This window comes from Caretta caretta, chromosome 1 (assembly GCF_965140235.1).
Source record: "Caretta caretta isolate rCarCar2 chromosome 1, rCarCar1.hap1, whole genome shotgun sequence".
Taxonomy (NCBI): domain Eukaryota; kingdom Metazoa; phylum Chordata; order Testudines; family Cheloniidae; genus Caretta; species Caretta caretta.
Genome location: NC_134206.1, coordinates 1,626,716 through 1,647,634, shown reverse-complemented (window position 1 = coordinate 1,647,634; position 20,919 = coordinate 1,626,716). Strand labels below are relative to the sequence as shown.

Below are 20,919 nucleotides of genomic sequence, written 5' to 3'. Positions count from 1 at the left end.
TAGGAGGTTTTTCATGCAGGTCCCCACATCTGTACCCTAGAGTTCAGAGTGGGGGAGGAACCTTGACAGTTCCATAATACAATGCCTTAGTCTGTGGGTCGAGCCTGCGTTCCCTGATCAGAGAGGATAACTTCGCATTTGTCTGTATTAATGCATTTTATTTGCGTGACTGCAGCTCACCAAAGGCTCCAGATCAACCTGTATGCCTGCCCTGGCCACCTCATTGTAACCACTCTGCTAATCTTTGGGTTGTCCACAAATTTGGTCTGCAAAGATTTCCTATTTGCTTCCAGGTAGTTGATGAAAATATTGAATAGCATCGGGCCTAGAAATGATCTCTGCACAACCTCATTAGAAACGCCCCCTGCCCCTCCGCTGACCATGGCCCTTTGACAACAGCTTTCTGAGATCTGTCAGTTAGGCAGTTTTTAGTCCATTTTACATACCCTCTACTGATATGATACTGTTCATTTTTTTATCTGAATGTTGTCCCCTAGTAAATCAAATGCTTTAGAGAAATCAAACTTTATGCATCTGATCAAAGTGGTCCCTTTGATCAACCAAACCTCTCCTCTCATTAAGGGATAAACAAGTTAATCAACTCTGTTGTTGCTTTGCATTAATTAAATTCCTAGACTTATTTTTAACTAATCCCAGACCAGTTTTTCCAAGTTTCCTAATCTTGTCAAACCTTTTTTTAAAACTTTCCCTTTCTTTTTTAATAGTTTATGTTTAACACAGACCTGCCCTGTATTTGCCTCTCTTTTTTGGCTCTGCTGCTGCCTGATTGTTTACTTCTGCTTCCGAATGAGATTTGTGGTGGATCGGTCAGTTCGTAACCCTGGTGTTCCTATCTCTAAGGTTCTATTGTCAATGCTCTTTCACTCCCTCCTTGACTGCTAATGGACTGAAAAGTGTTTCATCACCTCACGTGATATGAGTCCCTCATACTGCTTCTTTCCAAATGCAGAACAACTATATTTATTGAACACATCTACCTTTTCTGCAACTCTAACACTTTTCCTTTCTCCCTCTAGGAATTGGCCTAAACCTTTTCTAGGATTTCTTTTGTTCTTAATATACTGAACAACCTCCTTTGTTATTGTGAGACCTGCCACACATGAATTTTTCCCTCATGTCTTTAATGTCCATGATCAATATTGACAACTTCAATTTTGTATTATTTGCTATTTATTTCTCTTTTTTCCATGCGTTATATATTGCTCTTCTTCCCCCCGCCACCCCCCGCCAAAAATGTCTTCGCTTTGTCACTGAACCAGGTGTTTATCCAAAGCTGTCCACTTCTTTGACTATGGAATTGTGACTTTCTAGCTATCTAATAAATGCTTCTTTTTGAATTCCAATTTTCTCTTTCCAGTTTTCTGTCTATTTTTTTCCGATATTTTGCCTCAACTTTGAGGAACTAGCTCTTGTGAAACACGAAGTGTCTACAGATATTACTGGTTGGGAATAGTTCTCTGTTTGACCATTTGAATCATAGAATATCAGGGTTGGAAGGCACCTTAGGAGGTCATCCAGTCCAACCCCCTGCTCAAAGCAGGACCAATCCCCAACTAAATCAGCTCCATTTTTTGGAATGTAATCAGCTCCATTTTTTTAATTTTCCTCTCCTCTATCACACCCCCCCTTCTTTGTCTCTTCTCTAAACAGTCCCAGACTTTTCACTCTGTCCACATCTCACAGCCTCTCCCATTTTCCCAGCCTCTTGGAAAACCCCATTCTATCTGCAATATCCTTTATAGAGACTAGGAAACCAAACCTGAGGCTATGTACAGAGCAAGTTATTCTCCATCCCATTCCGTAGGCATCCGATCATTGCTTTTGTTTTGGCCACTTTTGTGAATCAGCAGGTGTTTCCATTGAGCTGATATCACTGATGCCAAGTCTTTTCCCTGAGGTATGTTTTACCTGGGATATTTCTCCCAGTAGATGTCTTCACACAGGTTGGTTTTTTTTTTCCACTCTCAGATTTTGAGCAACTGCGTAAATGGGGATCTCCCTATAAAATGGATTATCTAGCCTGGGTTTCACTGCATTGCAAAACAATGATGGATAACTAGTTTCCATACTCATGTTTCCTGCTGGTGCCTATTAAGGGTTCCCACACCACTTTGTGTAGGAATTATTGATGCACGGAGCACCATCAAATATGGAAGTGGCATTATTAGGGTCAGTTTTTTCATAATTCATTTCTCTGAATAATGAAAGTGTCACTTCTCAGTGTCTGAAGAGCGACCAATCTGCTTCCCCGAGACCAGCCTCCAGTTGTGCATGTATTGTCTTATATTCACATTTTCTCTCCACCTAGGAATTTATACTGCAACCATCACCTGAGACCCTGGGGACATACAGAAAGTCCAGTGAATGTACAGTACATGCAGAAGACACGGTTCTGCCTTAGAGTTGGACACCTTCTCCCCTACTCCATGTCAGAATCCAACACAACTGTCTTCACCAACCCCTCCACCTTCATCCTGCTGGGCATTTCTGGCCTGGAGGCGGCCCATGTCTGGATCTCCATCCCCTTCTGCATCACATATGCTATAGCCATCTTGGGGAACTTCACCATCCTGTTCATTGTGAAGAGGGAGACGAGCCTCCATAGGCCCATGTACTATTTCCTCTGCATGCTGGCCATCACTGACCTTGTCCTCTCCACCTCCATCCTGCCCACAATGCTGAGCATCTTCTGGTTGAATTCCAGGGAGATCAATTTCAGTGCCTGCCTCACCCAGATGTTCTTCATTCACTGCTTCTCAGGGATGGAGTCTGGGATCTTTGTGGCCATGGCCTTGGATCGCTACGTGGCCATCTGTGATCCCTTGAGACATTCCACCATCCTGACAAACTCTGTGGTGGCAAAGATCGGCCTGGCCGTGGTGCTGCGTGGAGGCATGCTTGTACTGCCCTCTCTCCTTCTGGTGAGGCAGTGGCCATATTGCAGAACCAACATCATCCCCAACTTGTACTGTGAGCACATGGCCATGGTGAAGCTGGCTTGTGGTGACATCCGCATCAGTAGTTATTACGGCCTTTTTGTGGTATTCTTTGTGACCGGTGTGGATGTGTTTTTTATCATCATGTCCTATATCCAGATCCTCAGGGCCATCTTCAGGCTCCCCACAAAGGATGCCCGGATCAAGACTTTTGGGACCTGCGCCTCACACCTCTGTGCCATCTTAGCCTTTTACATCCCAGGTCTTTTCTCCTTACTCACACACCGGTTTGGCCACAATGTGCCCCTGCATTTGCACATTCTCATGGCTAATGTGTACCTCCTGGTGCCCCCCATGCTGAATCCCATCATCTATGGGGTGAGGACCAAACAGATCCAGGACAGGCTGCTCCATCTCTTTACTCATAAAGGGACTTTAAAGTTTCCTCCTGGTGCTCTCGCTCTCAGACTAAGCTCTGTGTGGAGCTGGCTGATAACATGGTGCTGATTCCTCTTTCCTGAGTCACTTATTAGACTGTCAAAAAGACATAAAATCCTTTCCTGGTCTTACTGTGCTGTGTCAGTGTGACAATTGGGGGAATAATTCTGTGCTCAACTCCTTAACTCATCGGGGTGCCACCTTTGTAATTTCTGTTAAATGGACCCCTGGGGCTCTGCCTTCTGCCCAATTACTTCCTCCAATGCCCAGCCCCTGCTCCACATCTCACCTCAGGATCAAATACTCACCAGAAACCACATACCAGACAAAAAAACACTGACCAAGGAACCAATCCCTTGCAACAAAGCCCGTTGCCAACTCTGTCCGCATATCTATTCAAGGGACTCCATCATAGAACCTAACCACATCAGCCACACCATCAGGGGCTCATTCACCTGCGCATCTACCAATGTGATATATGCCATTGTGTGCCAGCAATGCCCCTCTGCCATGTGCATTGTCCAAACCAGACAGTCTCTATGCAAAAGAATAAACAGACACAAATCTGGCATCAGGAATTATAAAATTCAAAAACCAGTAGGAGAACAATTCAATCTCCCTGGTCACTCAATAACAGACCTAAAAGTGGCAATTCTTCACAAAAAAACCTTCAAAAACAGACTCCAATGTGAAACAGAAGAATTGGAATTAATTTGCAAACTTGACACCATCAAATTAGGCCTGAATAAAGAGTGGGAGTGGTCGGGTCATTACAAAACCTAAACCTAATTTCCCCCATACTAATTTCCCCCTACTGTTACTCACAGCTTCTTGTCAACTATCTGAAATGTGGTACTCTCCTTACCACATCAAAAGTTATTTTTCTTCCCTTGGTATCCTGCTGTTATTTGAATTGTCTCATTAGATTGATCTCACACTTGGTAAGGCAACTCCCATCTTTTCATGTATTTATACCTGCTCTGGTATTTTCCACTCCATGCATCTGATGAAGTGGGTTCTAGCCCACGGAAGCTTATGCCAAATACATTTGTTAGTCTCCAAGGTGCCACTGGGTGTTACAACCAAATGGCCCCCTCCCTCAGGGAGTCCCCTGGGGAGGAAAATCAGCATTGTATGTTGCTAATGCTGTTGCAGGCATCACAAGGAATTTTGGGAAGGGTTAAAGGTGTAAGTGTGAAGTGGAAGATTCCTTTGCAGGTTGTGAGAGGCCGAAGTTGGAGGAAAAAAGCAGAGAACGGGTTAACTCGACACTTTGGCTAGCTTAGTCCGAAGATAAGATGCTGGCCCCAATCCAAGGTCACGGCACTCAACAAGAAATTTGCAGCTGCGTTCATATCTTACCCAACCCCAGTCAGCCATGAGAAAGAAGAGCTAAGCTGAGCAGAACTGCAAAAATTGCAAAAATTAGTAAGACGGCGAAGGCCAGCAAGGGGAAAAGAAAAGTCTCACGTCCCTGGAGCTGATGTGTTTTGGGAAAGCAAAAAGGCCACAAAAAACAGTTTAAACTGGTACGAAAAGCACAAAAAACAAAGGTCCCTAAACAAAACACCCCACAAAACACCCAAAATTTAAAAACCCTCCTAAAAGCCAAAGCAAGTTACAAATCAACAGCAAACCCTAAACGGCTTGTGCACAAAACAAAACTCTCGGCCACCCTTCCCCCACCCTTCTTCTTACGTTACACCCAGGCTTGGCCAGCCTCGGGTCATGCTTGTGTAAGTATAAAAGTGGGTTAGGGCTGGGGCACTAAGACTTTCTTTCTTCCTCTAAGTAACATGGAAGCGTTCCCAGCACTCACCGCTGTTATTTTATTATTTTATTAATAAAGCTTTAAAATTTAAACTCTTAGTGTGCTCCTTTATCTCCTCCCCTAACAGTCCTGATGCCTCAGCCTAATCACCTGATGCCTCTGGCAAATTGGTAATAAAAATCTGTCACATTCGTTGTTTTTACAAGAGGAGAGGCAATTCTTGATTTAATCTGAAGGGGAGTACAGGGTCTGGTCCAGGAGGCGAATATAGCTGGACCGCTTGGTAGTAGTGACCATCATATAATTCAGGTTAACATCCCTATGGCAGGGAAAACACCTGAGTGGCCCAACATGGTTTCATTTAATTTCACAAATGGGAACTACACTAAAATGAAAAAAGTTTAACTCCATGTTGATTTTACTGCGTCTCTTCAACAAAGTGACCCCAGTGACTGTGATGCGCTGGGAGGTTTCTGAGTGGGAGCAGAAGTGGAGTCCCAGAGTTCACACTTCCCACGAGCGGGAACTCACGATCTCCACCTGGTTCTGAAAACCTCAGATTCTCCTTGAGAGGATGGGGATCTGCCAGAGGGGGTGCCCATTTCCCGTTTTGTGATGGAGAGACTGTGGTTACGTCTGGGAAGTCAGGGCTCCTGGATTCTGTCTGTCATAATGGTACTCAATCTCTATGTGATCTTGGCAAACTCATGTCTCCCTGTTCCTCAGTTTCCCTATCTGTATAATGGGGATATGTTCATAGTGACTTTCTTTTGTTAGGTGTTTTTAGGATCCTTCAATGAAAGGTGGTGCACAGCATGATAACAGTTGCTGATGAGAATTACTGAGCAATAGCCCCATGTACCTTAAAAAAACTGCTAGTGTCTCCCCTCAGACATCTTTCTCCAGATCTGTCTGTCTACTCTCTACTCATCCATCCTGGCCATTTACTTGGTATCAGACTCTATGGAGACCAAGGCATTATCCTTTGTTTTCTTACCAATCAACTATAAATTTTAATTATACACAAATACACAAAGCAGCCAATTGCTCTCTGACTCAGCCCAGAGCCCAAGAGTTCTCATTACCCAGTCAGAAGGTCCCTTAATTACTGTTTACTCCTAAAGGTGGATAAAGAACACAGAATCGCAGACATGGAAAAGAGAGACATTGGCTACAGTGCCTCCGGAGTCCAGCCTGTTTACATCCAAATGCTGCTTCTCCCCTCGAGGCTGAGTGAACCCCCTGGGATTGCACAGAGCTCTATTATAAACGGTGCTCACCCCTGTGTCGGCTCTCAGCGTGGGATGCTGCCGCAGATGCTGGGGTGAGAGAGGTGTGCGACACGGCTACCGGAGGGGGATTCCCAGGGAAGACACTTCCGCCTCAGGATTCACAGGTACCATCTCTTGCTGAAAGAACAGGAGTACTTGTGGCACCTTAGAGACTAACCAATTTATCTGAGCATAAGTTTTCATGAGCTACAGCTCACTTCATCGGATGCATACCGTGGAAAATACAGTGAGGAGATTTATATAAACACAGAACATGAAAAAATGGGTCCTCACTGTATTTTCCACTGAATGCATCCGATGAAGTGAGCTGTAGCTCACGAAAGCTCATGCTCAAATAAATTGGTTAGTCTCTAAGGTGCCACAAGTACTCCTTTTCTTTTTGCGAATACAGACTAACACGGCTGTTACTCTGAAACATCTCTTGCTGAGGAGCTCACCTGCTCGACAAACCAAGTGCAACGTGGGTATGATGGGACACACAATAGGTCTTTGGTCCTTTCTGCTATGAGAAGCTATTAAACATGCCAGGACCCTTGCCACAAGGGATGATTTTGCTTCAGTATCACTCGCAAAATTATCACTCTTTTGTGTCAACATCTAGGGCCCGGCTGATGGCTTCAGCCCTTAGGTGGCTGCATTTCAGTGGCACAGTAGAGCCTTCAGGATGAAAGGTGTTAGTAGAGGTACAAAACAAGGCCAAATTCTGAGGCAAATGTCCACCTGGAGTGAGAACAGAGCAGAGACCTCAGGAACCAGCTGTGTGTTAATGCACAGAGACTTTCACCCCCTCCTCTTGCATTTCAGGGCTCTGGCTGTTAATGGGCAGTGTGTGTGAGGGGGATGGGAGTGGGGGGGCTTTTGCCAGAATTTTATCTGCTGGAAAACGTGGAGATGTTAGAGCTCCTCACTGGAACTATTGCAAGACCATTTCAATGTGGGCAAGGCATGTTTCTCCTAGCTTCATCTGAAAAGTTGTCTGAACCATTATGCCTGAAACTTTGAAGAAACAATTCCACCAGAATCAGACACCCAGCATGGAAAATTTCAGTACAAACTCTTAAATTCTGGCAAACTTATAAGCAACTGAAAATGAGGTCTTCTTAATAGTGGTGACACCAGAACCACCTACAATGGCCAATTCAGCTAAAGTCTTTGCTCTAATAATGATTGTGGCAAGGAGTTCCACAGGTCAAATAAGTATTATGTTAACAATTTTCTTTTCTCAATATAATACGTTCAGACTTTCAATGTAATTGAATGTTTCCTTGTTTGTGTGTTATGACACAGAGTAAATATAAATGGCTGATCGCCTTTCTTTATGAATAGATTCATAAGGTATGAGGCCAGAAGTGACAATTCTACCATACAGTCTGACATCCCGTATAACACAGGCCATTACATTTCTCCCAGTTATCCCTGGATTGAGCCCAAAGACTTGTGTGTGACTAAGTCCCGGTCTACTTTGGAATTTTACATCACAGAATCATAGAGCAACAAGGTGAGAAGGGACCGCTACGGTCATCGATGGCTAATGTAGTGCCCATCTTTAAAAAAGGGAAGAAGGAGGACCCTGGGAACTACAGGCCAGTCAGCCTCACCTCAGTCCCTGGAAAAATCATGGAGCAGGTCCTCAGGAACAGTCAGCATGGATTCACCAAGGGAAGGTCATGCCTGACTAATCTAATCGCCTTCTATGATGAGATTACTGGTTCTGTGGATGAAGGGAAAGCAGTGGGTGTATTGTTTCTTGATTTTAGCAAAGCTTTTGACACGGTCTCCCACAGTATTCTTGTCAGCAAGTTAAAGAACTACGGGCTGGAAGAAGGCACTATAAGGTGGGTAGAAAGCTGGCTAGATTGTCGGGCTCAACGGGTAGTGATCAATGGCTCCATGTCTAGTTGGCAGCTGGTGTCAAGTAGAGAGCCCCAGGGGTCGGACCTGGGGCCGGTTTTGTTCAATAAATGATCTGGAGGATGGTGTGGATTGCACTCTCAGCAAATTTGCGGATGATACTAAACTGGGAGGAGTGGTAGATACGCTGGAGGACAGGGATAGGATACAGAAAGACCTAGACAAATTGGAGGATTGGGCCAAAAGAAATCTGATGAGGTTCAATAAGGATAAGTGCAGGGTCCTGCACTTAGGACGGAAGAACCCAATGCACAGCTACAGACTAGGGACCGAATGGCTAGGCAGCAGTTCTGCGGAAAAGGACCTAGGGGTGACAGTGGACGAGAAGCTGGATATGAGTCAGCAGTGTGCCCTTGTTGCCAAGAAGGCCAATGGCATTTTGGGATGTATAAGTAGGGGCATAGCGAGCAGATCGAGGGACGTGATCGTCCCCCTCTATTCGACATTGGTGAGGCCTCATCTGGAGCACTGTGTCCAGTTTTGGGCCCCACACTACAAGAAGGATGTGGAGAAATTGGAGAGAGTCCAGCGAAGGGCAACAAAAATGATTAGGGGTCTGGAACACATGAGTTATGAGGAGAGGCTGAGGGAGCTGGGATTGTTTAGTCTGCAGAAGAGAAGAATGAGGGGGGATTTGATAGCTGCTTTCAACTACCTGAGAGGTGGTTCCAGAGGGGATGGTTCTAGACTATTCTCAGTGGTAGAAGAGGACAGAACAAGGAGTAATGGTCTCAAGTTGCAGTGGGGGAGGTTTAGGTTGGATATTAGGCAAAACTTTTTCACTAGGAGGGTGGTGAAACACTGGAATGCGTTACCTAGGGAGGTGGTAGAATCTCCTTCCTTAGAAGTTTTTAAGGTCAGGCTTGACAAAGCCCTGGCTGGGATGATTTAATTGGGGATTGGTCCTGCTTTGAGCAGGGGGTTGGACTAGATGACCTCCTGAGGTCCCTTCCAACCCTGATATTGTATGATTCTATGATCGAGCATTAACCTTCTGCCAAGATACAGCATTTGTTGTGTCTAACGATCCCAGACAGATGACTATCTAGCCTTCTTTGGAAAATCTCCAGCAAAGGAGCCTCCACAACCTCCCAAGGCACCTAGGGATAGGATACAGAGGGACCGAGACAAATTAGAGGATTGGGCCAAAAGAAATCTGATGAGGTTAAACAAGGACAAGTGCAGAGTCCTGCACTTAGGACGGAAGAATCCAATGCACCGCTACAGACTAGGGACCAAATGGCAAGGCAGCAGCTCTGCAGAAAAGGACCTAGGGATTACAGTGGATGAAAAGCTGGATATGAGTCAACAGTGTGCCCTTGTTGCCAAGAAGGCTAATGTCATTTGGAGCTGTATAAGTAGGAGCATTGCCGGGAGATCGAGGGACGTGATCGTTCCCCTCTGTTCGACATTGGTGAGGCCTCATCTGGAGTCCTGTGTCCACTTTTGGGACCCACACTAGAAGAAGGATGTGGAAAAATTGGAAAGAATCCAGCAGAGGGCAACAAAAATGATTAGGGGACTGGAACACATGACTTATGAGGAAAGGCTGAGGGAACTGGGATTGTTTAGTCTGCAGAAGAGAAGAATGAGGGGTGATTTGATCGCTGCTTTCAACTACCTGAAAGGGGGTTCCAAAGAGGATGGCTCTAGACTGTTCTCAGTGGTAGCAGATGACAGAACAAGGAGTAATGGTCTCAAGTTGCAGTGCGGGAGGTTTAGGTTGGATGTTAGGAAAACCTTTTTCATTAGGAGGGTGGTGAAACACTGGAATGCGTTACCTAGGGAGGTGGTGTAATCTCCTTCCTTAGATATTTTTAAGGTCAGACTTGACAAAGCCCTGGCTGGGATGATTTAGTTGGGGATTGGTCTTGCTTTGAGCAGGGAGTTGGACTAGATGACCTCCTGAGGTCCCTTCTAACCCTGATATTGTATGATTCTATACAGCAGTGACCAAAATTGGATACACGACTGCAACTGAGGCCTAACCAGCACTGAGTAGACCAGTAATATGAACTTCAGTGACTGTCATACTATACCTCTGATAATGCAACCTAATATTTCATTTGCCTTTTTTGAAACAATAAAAAATATCCATACACCTGAGAGATCAAATAAAACAGTAAAATAAAAAAGAATCCCATTCAATTACATTGTGTAATGGCAGACAGCTAAGAGGAGAAAAGTTTTTAAAGTGCTTATATATCAGTGCTAAAAGTCTAAATAATAAAATGGGTGAACTAGAGTGCCTCATATTAAAGGAGGATATGGATATAAGAGGCATCACAGAAACTTGGTGGAATGAGGATAATCAATGGGACACAGTAATACCAGGTTTCAGAGTAACAGCCGTGTTAGTCTGTATTCGCAAAAAGAAAAGGAGTACTTGTGGCACCTTAGAGACCAACCAATTTATTTGAGCATGAGCTTTCGTGAGCTACAGCTCACTTCATCGGATGCATACTGTGGAAACTGCAGAAGACGTTATATACACAGAGACCATGAAACAATACCTCCTCCCACCCCACTCTCCTGCTGGTAATAGCTTATCTAAAGTGATCACTCTCCTTAGAATGTGTATGATAATCAAGGTGAGCCATTTCCAGCACAAATCCAGGTTTTCTCACCCCCACCCCCTTCATACAACCATACACACAAGCTCACTCTCCTGCTGGTAATAGCCCATCCAAAGTGACCACTCTCCTTACAATGTGTATGAAAATCAAGGTGGGCCATTTCAAGCACAAATCTAGGTTTTTACCTTGGAGACACCACTGACTTCCTGAGGAATCTACAATCCATCGGTGATATTCCTGAAAACACCATCCTGGCCACTATGGATGTAGAAGCCCTCTACACCAACATTCCACACAAAGGTGGACTACAAGCCGTCAGGAACACTATCCCCGATAATGTCATGGCTAACCTGGTGGCTGAACTTTGTGACTTTGTCCTTACCCATAACTATTTTACATTTGGGGACAATGTATACCTTCAGATCAGCAGCACTGCTATGGGTACCCGCATGGCCCCACAGTATACCGACATTTTAATGGCTGACTTAGAACAACGCTTCCTCAGCTCTCATCCCCAACGCCCCTACTCTACTTGTGCTATATTGATGACATCTTCATCATCTGGACCCATGGAAAAGAAGCCCTTGAGGAATTCCACCATGATTTCAACAATTTCCATCCCACCATCAACCTCAGCCTGGACCAGACCACACAAGAGATCCACTTCCTGGCCACTACAGTGCTAATAAACAATGGTCACATAAACACCACCCTATACCGGAAACCTACTGACCGCTATTCCTACCTACATGCCTCCAGCTTTCACCCTGACCACACCACACGATCCATCATCTACAGCCAAGCTCTGTGATACAACAGCATTTGCTCCAACCCCTCAGACAGAGACAAACACCTACAAGATCTCTATCAAGCATTCTTACAACTACAATACCCATCTGCGGAAGTGAAGAAACAGATTGATAGAGCCAGAAGAGTTCCCAGAAGTCACCTACTACAGGACAGGCCTAACAAAGAAAATAACAGAACGCCACTAGCCGTCACCTTCAGCCCCTAACTAAAACCCCTCCAACGCATTATTAAGGATCTACAACCTATCCTGAAGGATGACCCAAAACTCTCACAAATCTTGGGAGACAGGCCAGTCTTTGCCTACAGACAGCCCCCCAACCTGAAGCAAATACTCACCACCAACCACATACCACACAACAGAACCACTAACCCAGGAACCTATCCTTGCAACAAAGCCCGTTGCCAACTGTGCCCACATATCTATTCAGGGGACACTATCACAGGGCCTAATCACATCAGCCACACTATCATATCTTCATAAATGATCTGGAGGATGGTGTGGATTGCACTCTCAGCAAATTTGCGGATGATACTAAACTGGGAGGAGTGGTAGATACGCTGGAGGGGAGGGATAGGATACAGAAGGACCTAGACAAATTGGAGGATTGGGCCAAAAGAAATCTGATGAGGTTCAATAAGGATAAGTGCAGGGTCCTGCACTTAGGACGGAAGAACCCAATGCACAGCTACAGACTAGGGACCGAATGGCTAGGCAGCAGTTCTGCGGAAAAGGACCTAGGGGTGACAGTGGACGAGAAGCTGGATATGAGTCAGCAGTGTGCCCTTGTTGCCAAGAAGGCCAATGGCATTTTGGGATGTATAAGTAGGGGCATAGCGAGCAGATCGAGGGACGTGATCGTTCCCCTCTATTCGACATTGGTGAGGCCTCATCTGGAGTACTGTGTCCAGTTTTGGGCCCCACACTTCAAGAAGGATATGGATAAATTGGAGAGAGTCCAGCGAAGGGCAACAAAAATGATTAGGGATCTGGAACACATGAGTTATGAGGAGAGGCTGAGGGAGCTGGGATTGTTTAGCCTGCAGAAGAGAAGAATGAGGGGGGATTTGATAGCTGCTTTCAACTACCTGAAAGGGGGTTCCAAAGAGGATGGCTCTAGACTGTTCTCAATGGTAGCAGATGACAGAACGAGGAGTAATGGTCTCAAGCTGCAGTGGGGGAGGTTTAGATTGGATATTAGGAAAAACTTTTTCACTAGGAGGGTGGTGAAACACTGGAATGCGTTACCTAGGGAGGTGGTAGAATCTCCTTCCTTAGAGGTTTTTAAGGTCAGGCTTGATAAAGCCCTGGCTGGGATGATTTAACTGGGAATTGGTCCTGCTTCGAGCAGGGGGTTGGACTAGATGACCTTCTGGGGTCCCTTCCAACCCTGATATTCTATGATTCTATGATTCTATGATTCTATGATCAGAAGCTCGTTCACCTGCACATCCACCAATGTGATATATGCCATCATGTGCCAGCAATGCCCCTCTGCCATGTACATTGGTCAAACTGGACAGTCTTTACGTAAAAGAATAAATGGACACAAATCAGATGTCAAGAATGATAACATTCATAAACCAGTCGGAGAACATTTCAATCTCTCTGGTCACGCAATTACAGACATGAAGGTCGCTATCTTACAACAAAAAAACTTCAAATCCAGACTCCAGCGAGAAACTGCTGAATTGGAATTCATTTGCAAATTGGATACTATTAATTTAGGCTTAAATAGAGACTGGGAGTGGCTAAGTCATTATGCAAAGTAGCCTATTTCCCCTTGTTTTTTCCTACCCCCTCCCCCCAGACGTTCTGGTTAAACTTGGATTTATGCTGGAAATGGCCCACCTTGATTATCATACACATTGTAAGGAGAGTGGTCAGTTTGGATGAGCTATTGCCAGCGGGAGAGTGAGTTTGTGTGTGTGTGTGTGTTTTGGGGGCGGGGAGTGAGAAGACCTGGATTTGTGCTGGAAATGGCCCACCTTGATTATCGTGCACATTGTGGGGAGAGTGGTCGCTTTGGATGGGCTGTTACCAGCAGGAGAGTGAGTTTGTGTGTGTATGGGGGTGGAGGCGTGAGAAAACCTGGATTTGTGCTGGAAATGGCCCACCTTGATTATCATGCACATTGTAGGGAGAGTGGTCACTTTGGATAAGCTATTACCATCAGGAGAGTGAGTTTGTGTGTGTGGTTTTTGGAAGGGGGGGGGGTGAGAAAACCTGGATTTGTGCTGGAAATGGCCCAACTTGATTATCATACACATTGTAAGGAGAGTGATCACTTTAGATAAGCTATTACCAGCAGGAGACTGGGGTGGGAGGAGGTATTGTTTCATGGTCTCTGTGTATATAATGTCTTCTGCAGTTTCCACAGTATGCATCCGATGAAAATAGTTTCATGGTCTCTGTGTATATAATGTCTTCTGCAGTTTCCACAGTATGCATCCGATGAAGTGAGCTGTAGCTCACGAAAGCTTATGCTCAAATAAATTGGTTAGTCTCTAAGGTGCCACAAGTACTCCTTTTCTTTTTAGTAATACCAGGGTACAAAATATATCGGAAGGACAGAACAGGTCGGGCTGGTGAGGGAGTGGCATTATAAGTGAAAGAAAGACTAGAATCAAATGTAATAAAATTGGTAAATTAATCAAACTGTACCATAAAATCTCCATGGATGGAAATTCCATGCTCTAATCATAAGACTATAGCAGTAGTAGTAGGATATACCACCGACCACCTGACCAAGATAGTGATAGTGACTGTGAAATGCTCAGGGAGATTAGAAAGGCTATAAAAATAAAAAAAACTCACTAATAATGGGGTTTTTCAACTATTCCCATATCAACTGGGTACATGTCACCTCAGGACGGGATGCAGAGATAAAGTTTCTTGGCACCTTAAAGTACTGCTTCTTGGTGCACCTAATCATGGAACCCACGAGAGAGGCAATTCTTGATTTAGTCCTAAGTGGAGCACAGGATCAGGTCCAAGAGGTGAATATAGCTGGACCGCTTGGTAATGGTGACCATAATATAATTAAATTTATTATTAATTTGAAAATATGTTTTTATATTTTTAGATAGATTTATATTTTTAAATGATGCTAAAGCTAGTGTGGTCTCTTGCTGCATTTCCTATCTTTTCCACATAGTGGAGTAGTTTGCTCTCGTGCTCTTAATAACGTCTCTTTGAAAAACTGCCAACTGTCTTCAATTGTTTTTCCCTTTAGACTTGCTTCCCATGGGATTTTATGTGCCAGCTCCCTGAGTTGGCTAAGGCATGCTTTTTTTGCAACCCATTGTCTTTATTTTGCTGTTCTCCCTTCTACCATTCCTTAGAATCATGGACACTATCATTTCATGATCACTTTCCCCCAAGCTGCCTTCCATTTTCAAATTCTCAACCAGTTCCTCCCTATTTGTCATAATCAAGTCTAGAACAGCCTCTCCCCTGGTAGCTTTCTCCACCTTCTGAATTAAAAAAAAATGTGACTTTTTAGCTGTATAATGAACTCTTCTTAATATACTGCCAATTTCCAATCCCATTTTTCTGTCACAAATATTCCTCCCAATAAGTGTTGTTGATAATTTGTCTCATCTTTGGGTAATTAGCCCTTTGGAAGCATTAAGTACCTACAGATATTACTGGTTGGGAACTGTTCTCTGTTTCTCTATTTCAATGTCATCCGTTCCATTTTTTATTTTGTTCTCCTGTATCATATGCCCCCTTCTTTGTCTCTTCCCTAAACTAAACAGTCCCAAACTTTTCAGTCTGTCTACATAGGGCATCCTCCCTGATTCTCACATCTCCAGAAATTCCTTTTCTATCTGCTATACCTTTGATAGAGACTGGGTGACCAAAGCTGAGCACATGTCCAGAGCAAGTTATTCCCCATCCCATTCTTTAGAAATCCGAACGTTGTCTTTGTTTTGGCAAAGGTTTGGATTTTTTCCCTTCTCATATTTTGAGCAACTGTGTGAATGGGGATCTCCCTACAGTATGGACTCTCTTGCCTGGTTTCATTGCATTAAGGAACAGTGAGGGCTAACCAGTATCTACACTAAGGTTTCCTGCTCGTGCCTATTAAGATTTCCCACAACACGGCATGTAGGATATACTGACTCATGGAGCACTATAGCATATGGCGCATATTCAAATATATAATTGGCATTAGTAGGATCAGTTGTTCATAATTCATTTTTCTGACTAATGAAAATGTCATTTCTCAGTGTGTGAAGAGTGACCAATCTGCTTCATCCATGAGAACAGCCTCCTGTAGTGAATTGAGTGTCTCATATTAACAATATTAACAAGGCTAACAGAGGGAGTTTGTCTGGGATCTGTTTGAGAGGAGGTACGCAAAGGGCTGCATTAGGGAGGCTGTGTTGGTGAGTATCTGAGTGTCTGTTGTGGGGACAGTTTGACAGTTTGACCATGTGCTTGATTGATTGTTTGAAAAGTGCGAATTGGGAGTGCTTTGTTCCAGGTGAGCCTTGAGTGGGCCTGACTGTTATAAAAAGCCAGTCAGCTGTGAACCAGTGGAGCGGCGAACAGCAGAGAGGCTAACAGAGGGAGTTTGCCTGGGGAGAGCCCACTGAGGCTTTCATCTTACAGGCTTCTCTGAGTAGTTACTACAACTCAAGGTCAATCTGGGTGACCAGTCTGGATATGATTTTTATTGCCATGTCCTATATCCAGATCCTCAGGGCCATCTTTAGCCTCCCCACAAAGGACACCCGACTTAAGACTTTGGGGAGCTGCAGCTCCCATCTCTGTGCCACCCTACCCTTTTATATCCCAGCTCTCTTCTCCTCCCTCACTTACTGTTTTGGCCACCATGTGGCCCTGCAGGTCCATGTTCTCATGGCCAACATGTACCTCCTGGTGCCCCCCATGCTAAACCCCATCATCCACGGGGTAAGGACCAAACAGATCCGGGACAGGCTGCTCCATGTCTTTACTCGTAAAGGGACTAAATTTTTCTCCTGGTGCACTGCCTCTCAGACTGAGCTCCATGCAGAGCTGGCTGATGACATGGTGCTGACCCCTCTTTCCTGAATCACTTACTGGGCAGTCAAAGCGACATTAAATCCTTTACTGGCCTTACTGTGCTGTGTTAGCCTGACAAACTGGGGAATTGTTCTGTGTACAACTCATTAACTCATTGGATTGCCACATTTCTAGTTGCTGGTAACTGGACCTATGAAGCCTCTGCCCTGCTTCTTTCCCCAATACTCTGCCCTGCTCCATATCTTCACTCAAGTCCCCACCTATTTCTTTGCTTCTTCCTTCGTGTCCCCATGGCCTTCTGCACTTCTTCCCTCTAGGCCCATCCCTCTTCTCCACCTTTTCCCCAATACCCAACCCTTGTTGTTCGCTCTTGTCCTCCCCTATTGCCATCACTCATTGGATTGTCTCCACCTTCCTTCCCCTGCCTGGGCTCCCTCTGCTCCGGGGCTAGGACTGAATCCCGACAAGGATCCTGGTTGTAGGTAGGAGGTGGTAATGGCTGAGCAGGGGCTGCTGTGGGTTAATGACCTGATGCCTCTCTGCACCCTGCAGTAACCGAACAATGGCAGGTTCCCTTTTTGACCAGACTTTCTGATTTACCTGACAATTATAAATGGCAGCCAGAAACAGAAGCCCAAAACAAGAGTGTTTGGGTAAAACCATGATGTGTGGAAACCCTATTCATTCATGTTTGATTGCATGAACCATCTGTATCCTTATGTCTTCGGGCTTTTCCTGAGCTCTTCACTCACATGCCTTGAGCTCAGGGGCAGGAGGCTGGGGCGGAGGCATCTGTCTATAAATAGGTTGGTCGTTTAAGACTCTCAGCCCTGAAGAGATCTTGTCCAGACAAAAGAAAAAAGTAACTGTAGTCTTGGTAAAACCAGTTTTGTCCAGCGTCTTTGTACAGGGGAGGACGTGGAAGAAATCGACCCTCCCCAGAAGGGGGAACAGAGAGAGGAGGTGGAATAGGAGACTCTTTGGTAGCAGGTCTTTGGCTGCAGCAGATAGACAGGCCTTCTGTTACTTTCCTTGTTGGGCCTGTCTTGTAGCAAGTGACTTCTGGGTATCCTTCTGGCTCTGTCAATCTGTTTCTTCACTTTACCACCCCCCTCCCCCGAAAAATGTTTTCACTTTCTCACTGAACCAGGTGTTTATCCAAAGCGGTCCACTTCTTTGACTATGGAATTGAGACTTTCTAGCTATCTAATAAATGCTTCTTCTAGAATTCCAATTTTCCCTCCTCAGTTTTCTGTCTATTTTTTTCCGATATTTTGCCTCAGCTTTGAGGAACTAGCTCTTGTGAAATTCAAAGTGTCTACAGGTTTCAGAGTAGCAGCCATGTTAGCCTGTATTCACAAAAAGAAAAGGAGTACTTCTGGCACCTTAGAGACTAACAAATTTATGTGAGCATAAGCATTCGTAAGCTACAGCTCACTACAGATATTACTGGTTGGGAATAGTGCTCTGTTTGACCATTTGAATGTAATCAGCTCCATTTCTTAATTTTCCCTACTCCTCTATCACACACCCCTTCTTTGTCTCTCCATCCAGGAATATTTACTGCGACCATCACCTGAGACCCTGGGAACAAACAGAAATTCCAGTGAATGTACAGTACATGCAGAAGACACGGTTCTGCCTCAGAGTTGGACACCTTCTCCCCTACTCCATGTCAGATTCCAACATAACTGACTTCACCAACCCCTCCACCTTCATCCTGTTGGGCATTCCTGGCCTGGAAGCAGCCCATGTCTGGATCTCCATCCCCTTCTGCACCGTGTACTCCATAGCCATCTTGGGGAACTTCACCATCCTGTTAATAGTGAAGAGGGAGCCAAGCCTCCACGGGCCCATGTACTATTTCCTCTGCATGCTGGCCATCACCGACCTGGTCCTGTCCACCTCCACCCTGCCCAAAACGCTGAGCATCTTCTGGTTGAATTCCAGGGAGATCAATTTCAGTGCCTGCCTCACCCAGATGTTCTTCATTCACTGCTTCTCAGGGATGGAGTCTGGGATCCTAGTGGCCATGGCTTTGGATCGCTACGTGGCCATTTGTCATCCCTTGAGACATTCCACCATCCTGAGAAACTCTGTGGTGGCCAAGATAGGCCTGGCCATGGTGCTGCGTGGAGGTATGCTTGTACTGCCCTTTCTCATCCTGGCGAGGCAGTGGCCATATTGTAGGACCAACATCATCCCACACTCGTACTGCGAGCACACGGTCATGGTGAAATTGGCCTGCGCAGACATCCGCATCAGCAATTACTATGGCCTCTTTGTGTTATTCTTTGTGACCGGTGTGGATGTGTTTTTTATCGCTATGTCCTATATCCAGATCCTCAGGGCCATCTTCAGCCTCCCCACAAAGGATGCCCGGATCAAGACTTTTGGGACCTGCAGCTCCCACCTCGGTGTCATCTTAGCCTTTTACATCCCCGCTCTCTTCTCCTTACTCACACACCGGTTTGGGCAGAATGTGCCCCTGCATTTCCACATTCTAATGGCCAATGTGTACCTCCTGGTGCCCCCCATGCTGAACCCCATCATCTATGGGGTGAGGACCAAAGAAATCTGGGACAGGCTGCTCCATCTCTTTACTCATAAAGAGACTTAAAAGTTTTCTGCTGAGGCTCTGGCTCTCAGACTAAGCTCTGTCTGGAGCTGGCTGGTAACATGGTGTGGGGCCCTCTTCCCTGAGTCACTTCTTAGACAGTCAAAAAGACATTAAATGCTCTTTCCTGCTCTTACTGTGCTGTGTCAGTGTGACAAACAGGGGAATTGCTCTGTGTTCAACTCCTTAACCAATTGGGATGCCACCTTTCCAATTTCTATTAAATGGACCCCTGGGGCTCTGCCCTCTGCCCAATTCCTTCCTCCAGTGTCCAGCCCCTGCTCCACATCTCACCTCAAGCCTCCAACCATTTCTGCGCTTTACCACTCAAGGCCCCGCCCCTCTTGCTCACTCCTCTCCTTTTCTTCCACCATCGCTCGCCGAAACTCCTCCCTTTCCCACCACCCCAGCGGGGCTCCATAGGATCCGAGGCTGGGACTGGAGCTGCTGCAGCCTTACAAAGAGCCTGCACTGGGTACAGTGAGGACACAGTGCTCTGGCCGACACGCCACTTAGGAGCAGAGAGGGAAGCCAGGAAGCTGTATAAAAGCAGCTGAGGGTTGTGTGGGAGACGGGCAGGATTATGCATCGTACAGTTTGTGGGCCCTACAGCTCAGATACAAAATCCTGAGGGCAGAGACCATTGTGTGACTTATTTCTTTAGCTTCTGGCTCCCTTTTGTTCCTCCTGTAACGAGGATAGACTGGGAGCTGTTTGCCCTGAGCCAGGCCTCGTGGGCAGGGCAAGGAATCAGCTTTGAAGCTGGGAGGACAACAGCAGAGAGAGGCAGAAGGATCAGCCCCTGTTTTATCTGGGAAGCTGGGGTGCTGGGCAGAGGCCGGGATGGCTGCAGTAGCTGACAGGGAGGGAGATAACTGGCACACCTGCCAAGAGCTGGGTATTTACACGTGTACATGGCACTTTATCTGGAACTACAGGACATCCATTGCCCAGGGGCTGAAGCTGAACAGGGAAGCTGTGTCTACCATATGCTCTGCATGATGCTTTTGATCACTACATCTGGAGGATCTATAGCTAGGCTGCAAGGCAGCGTTATCCCCATGTCATGGATGGGCTGAGCCACACAGATGTAAAGTGATTTACCCAAGGCCAAACAATGAGTCAGTGGTAGAGCTGAGAATAAGAACCAAGAGTCCTGACCCCCCAGAACCATTGCTCTGGCCATGAACTGGAATTGCTCCTCTGGTACCAGTACAGCACCAGTAATCATAACTTGAGACACAAAGGCAAGACATGCACACGAACAGGATAATCATACCCAGCAGATCATAACTTTCCTATTGACACCTGACAGGACACACTTTGTTCAACATTTGTTGCAGCTGAATAACAGTGGCAGCAACAATGATAAAGATGGTCATTATTCAATCATACAGCATCACAGCATGTTCTTCTCCCACAATTTTGCTACAGTTGCTCGCCACCTGAGGAAGGGACATTCCCTGGATCTAGCAGGACAAGCAGCTGGGACACTGGAGCCACTGGAGGACGGGAAGAGCAGAGAAAAGCTTG

The 20,919-nt window shown here is 45.6% G+C and overlaps 2 protein-coding genes across 2 annotated transcripts; both read left to right on the top strand.

The window, feature by feature from the left end:
- The first annotated feature begins 2,396 nt into the window (after positions 1-2,396).
- On the top strand, positions 2,397-3,464 carry LOC142071042 (olfactory receptor 52R1-like). The gene has a single exon (XM_075125284.1). It carries the CDS (start codon positions 2,397-2,399, stop codon positions 3,462-3,464), a length of 1,068 nt encoding a protein of 355 aa, XP_074981385.1.
- A 2,986-nt stretch (positions 3,465-6,450) lies between these two features.
- Positions 6,451-19,389, top strand: LOC125640746 (olfactory receptor 52R1-like). The gene is made up of 3 exons (XM_048859644.2): positions 6,451-6,511; positions 16,135-16,165; positions 18,324-19,389. The coding sequence occupies exon 3, from the start codon at positions 18,391-18,393 to the stop codon at positions 19,387-19,389; it is 999 nt and encodes a 332-aa protein (XP_048715601.2). The 5' UTR covers positions 6,451-6,511; positions 16,135-16,165; positions 18,324-18,390.
- Positions 19,390-20,919: the final 1,530 nt, after the last annotated feature.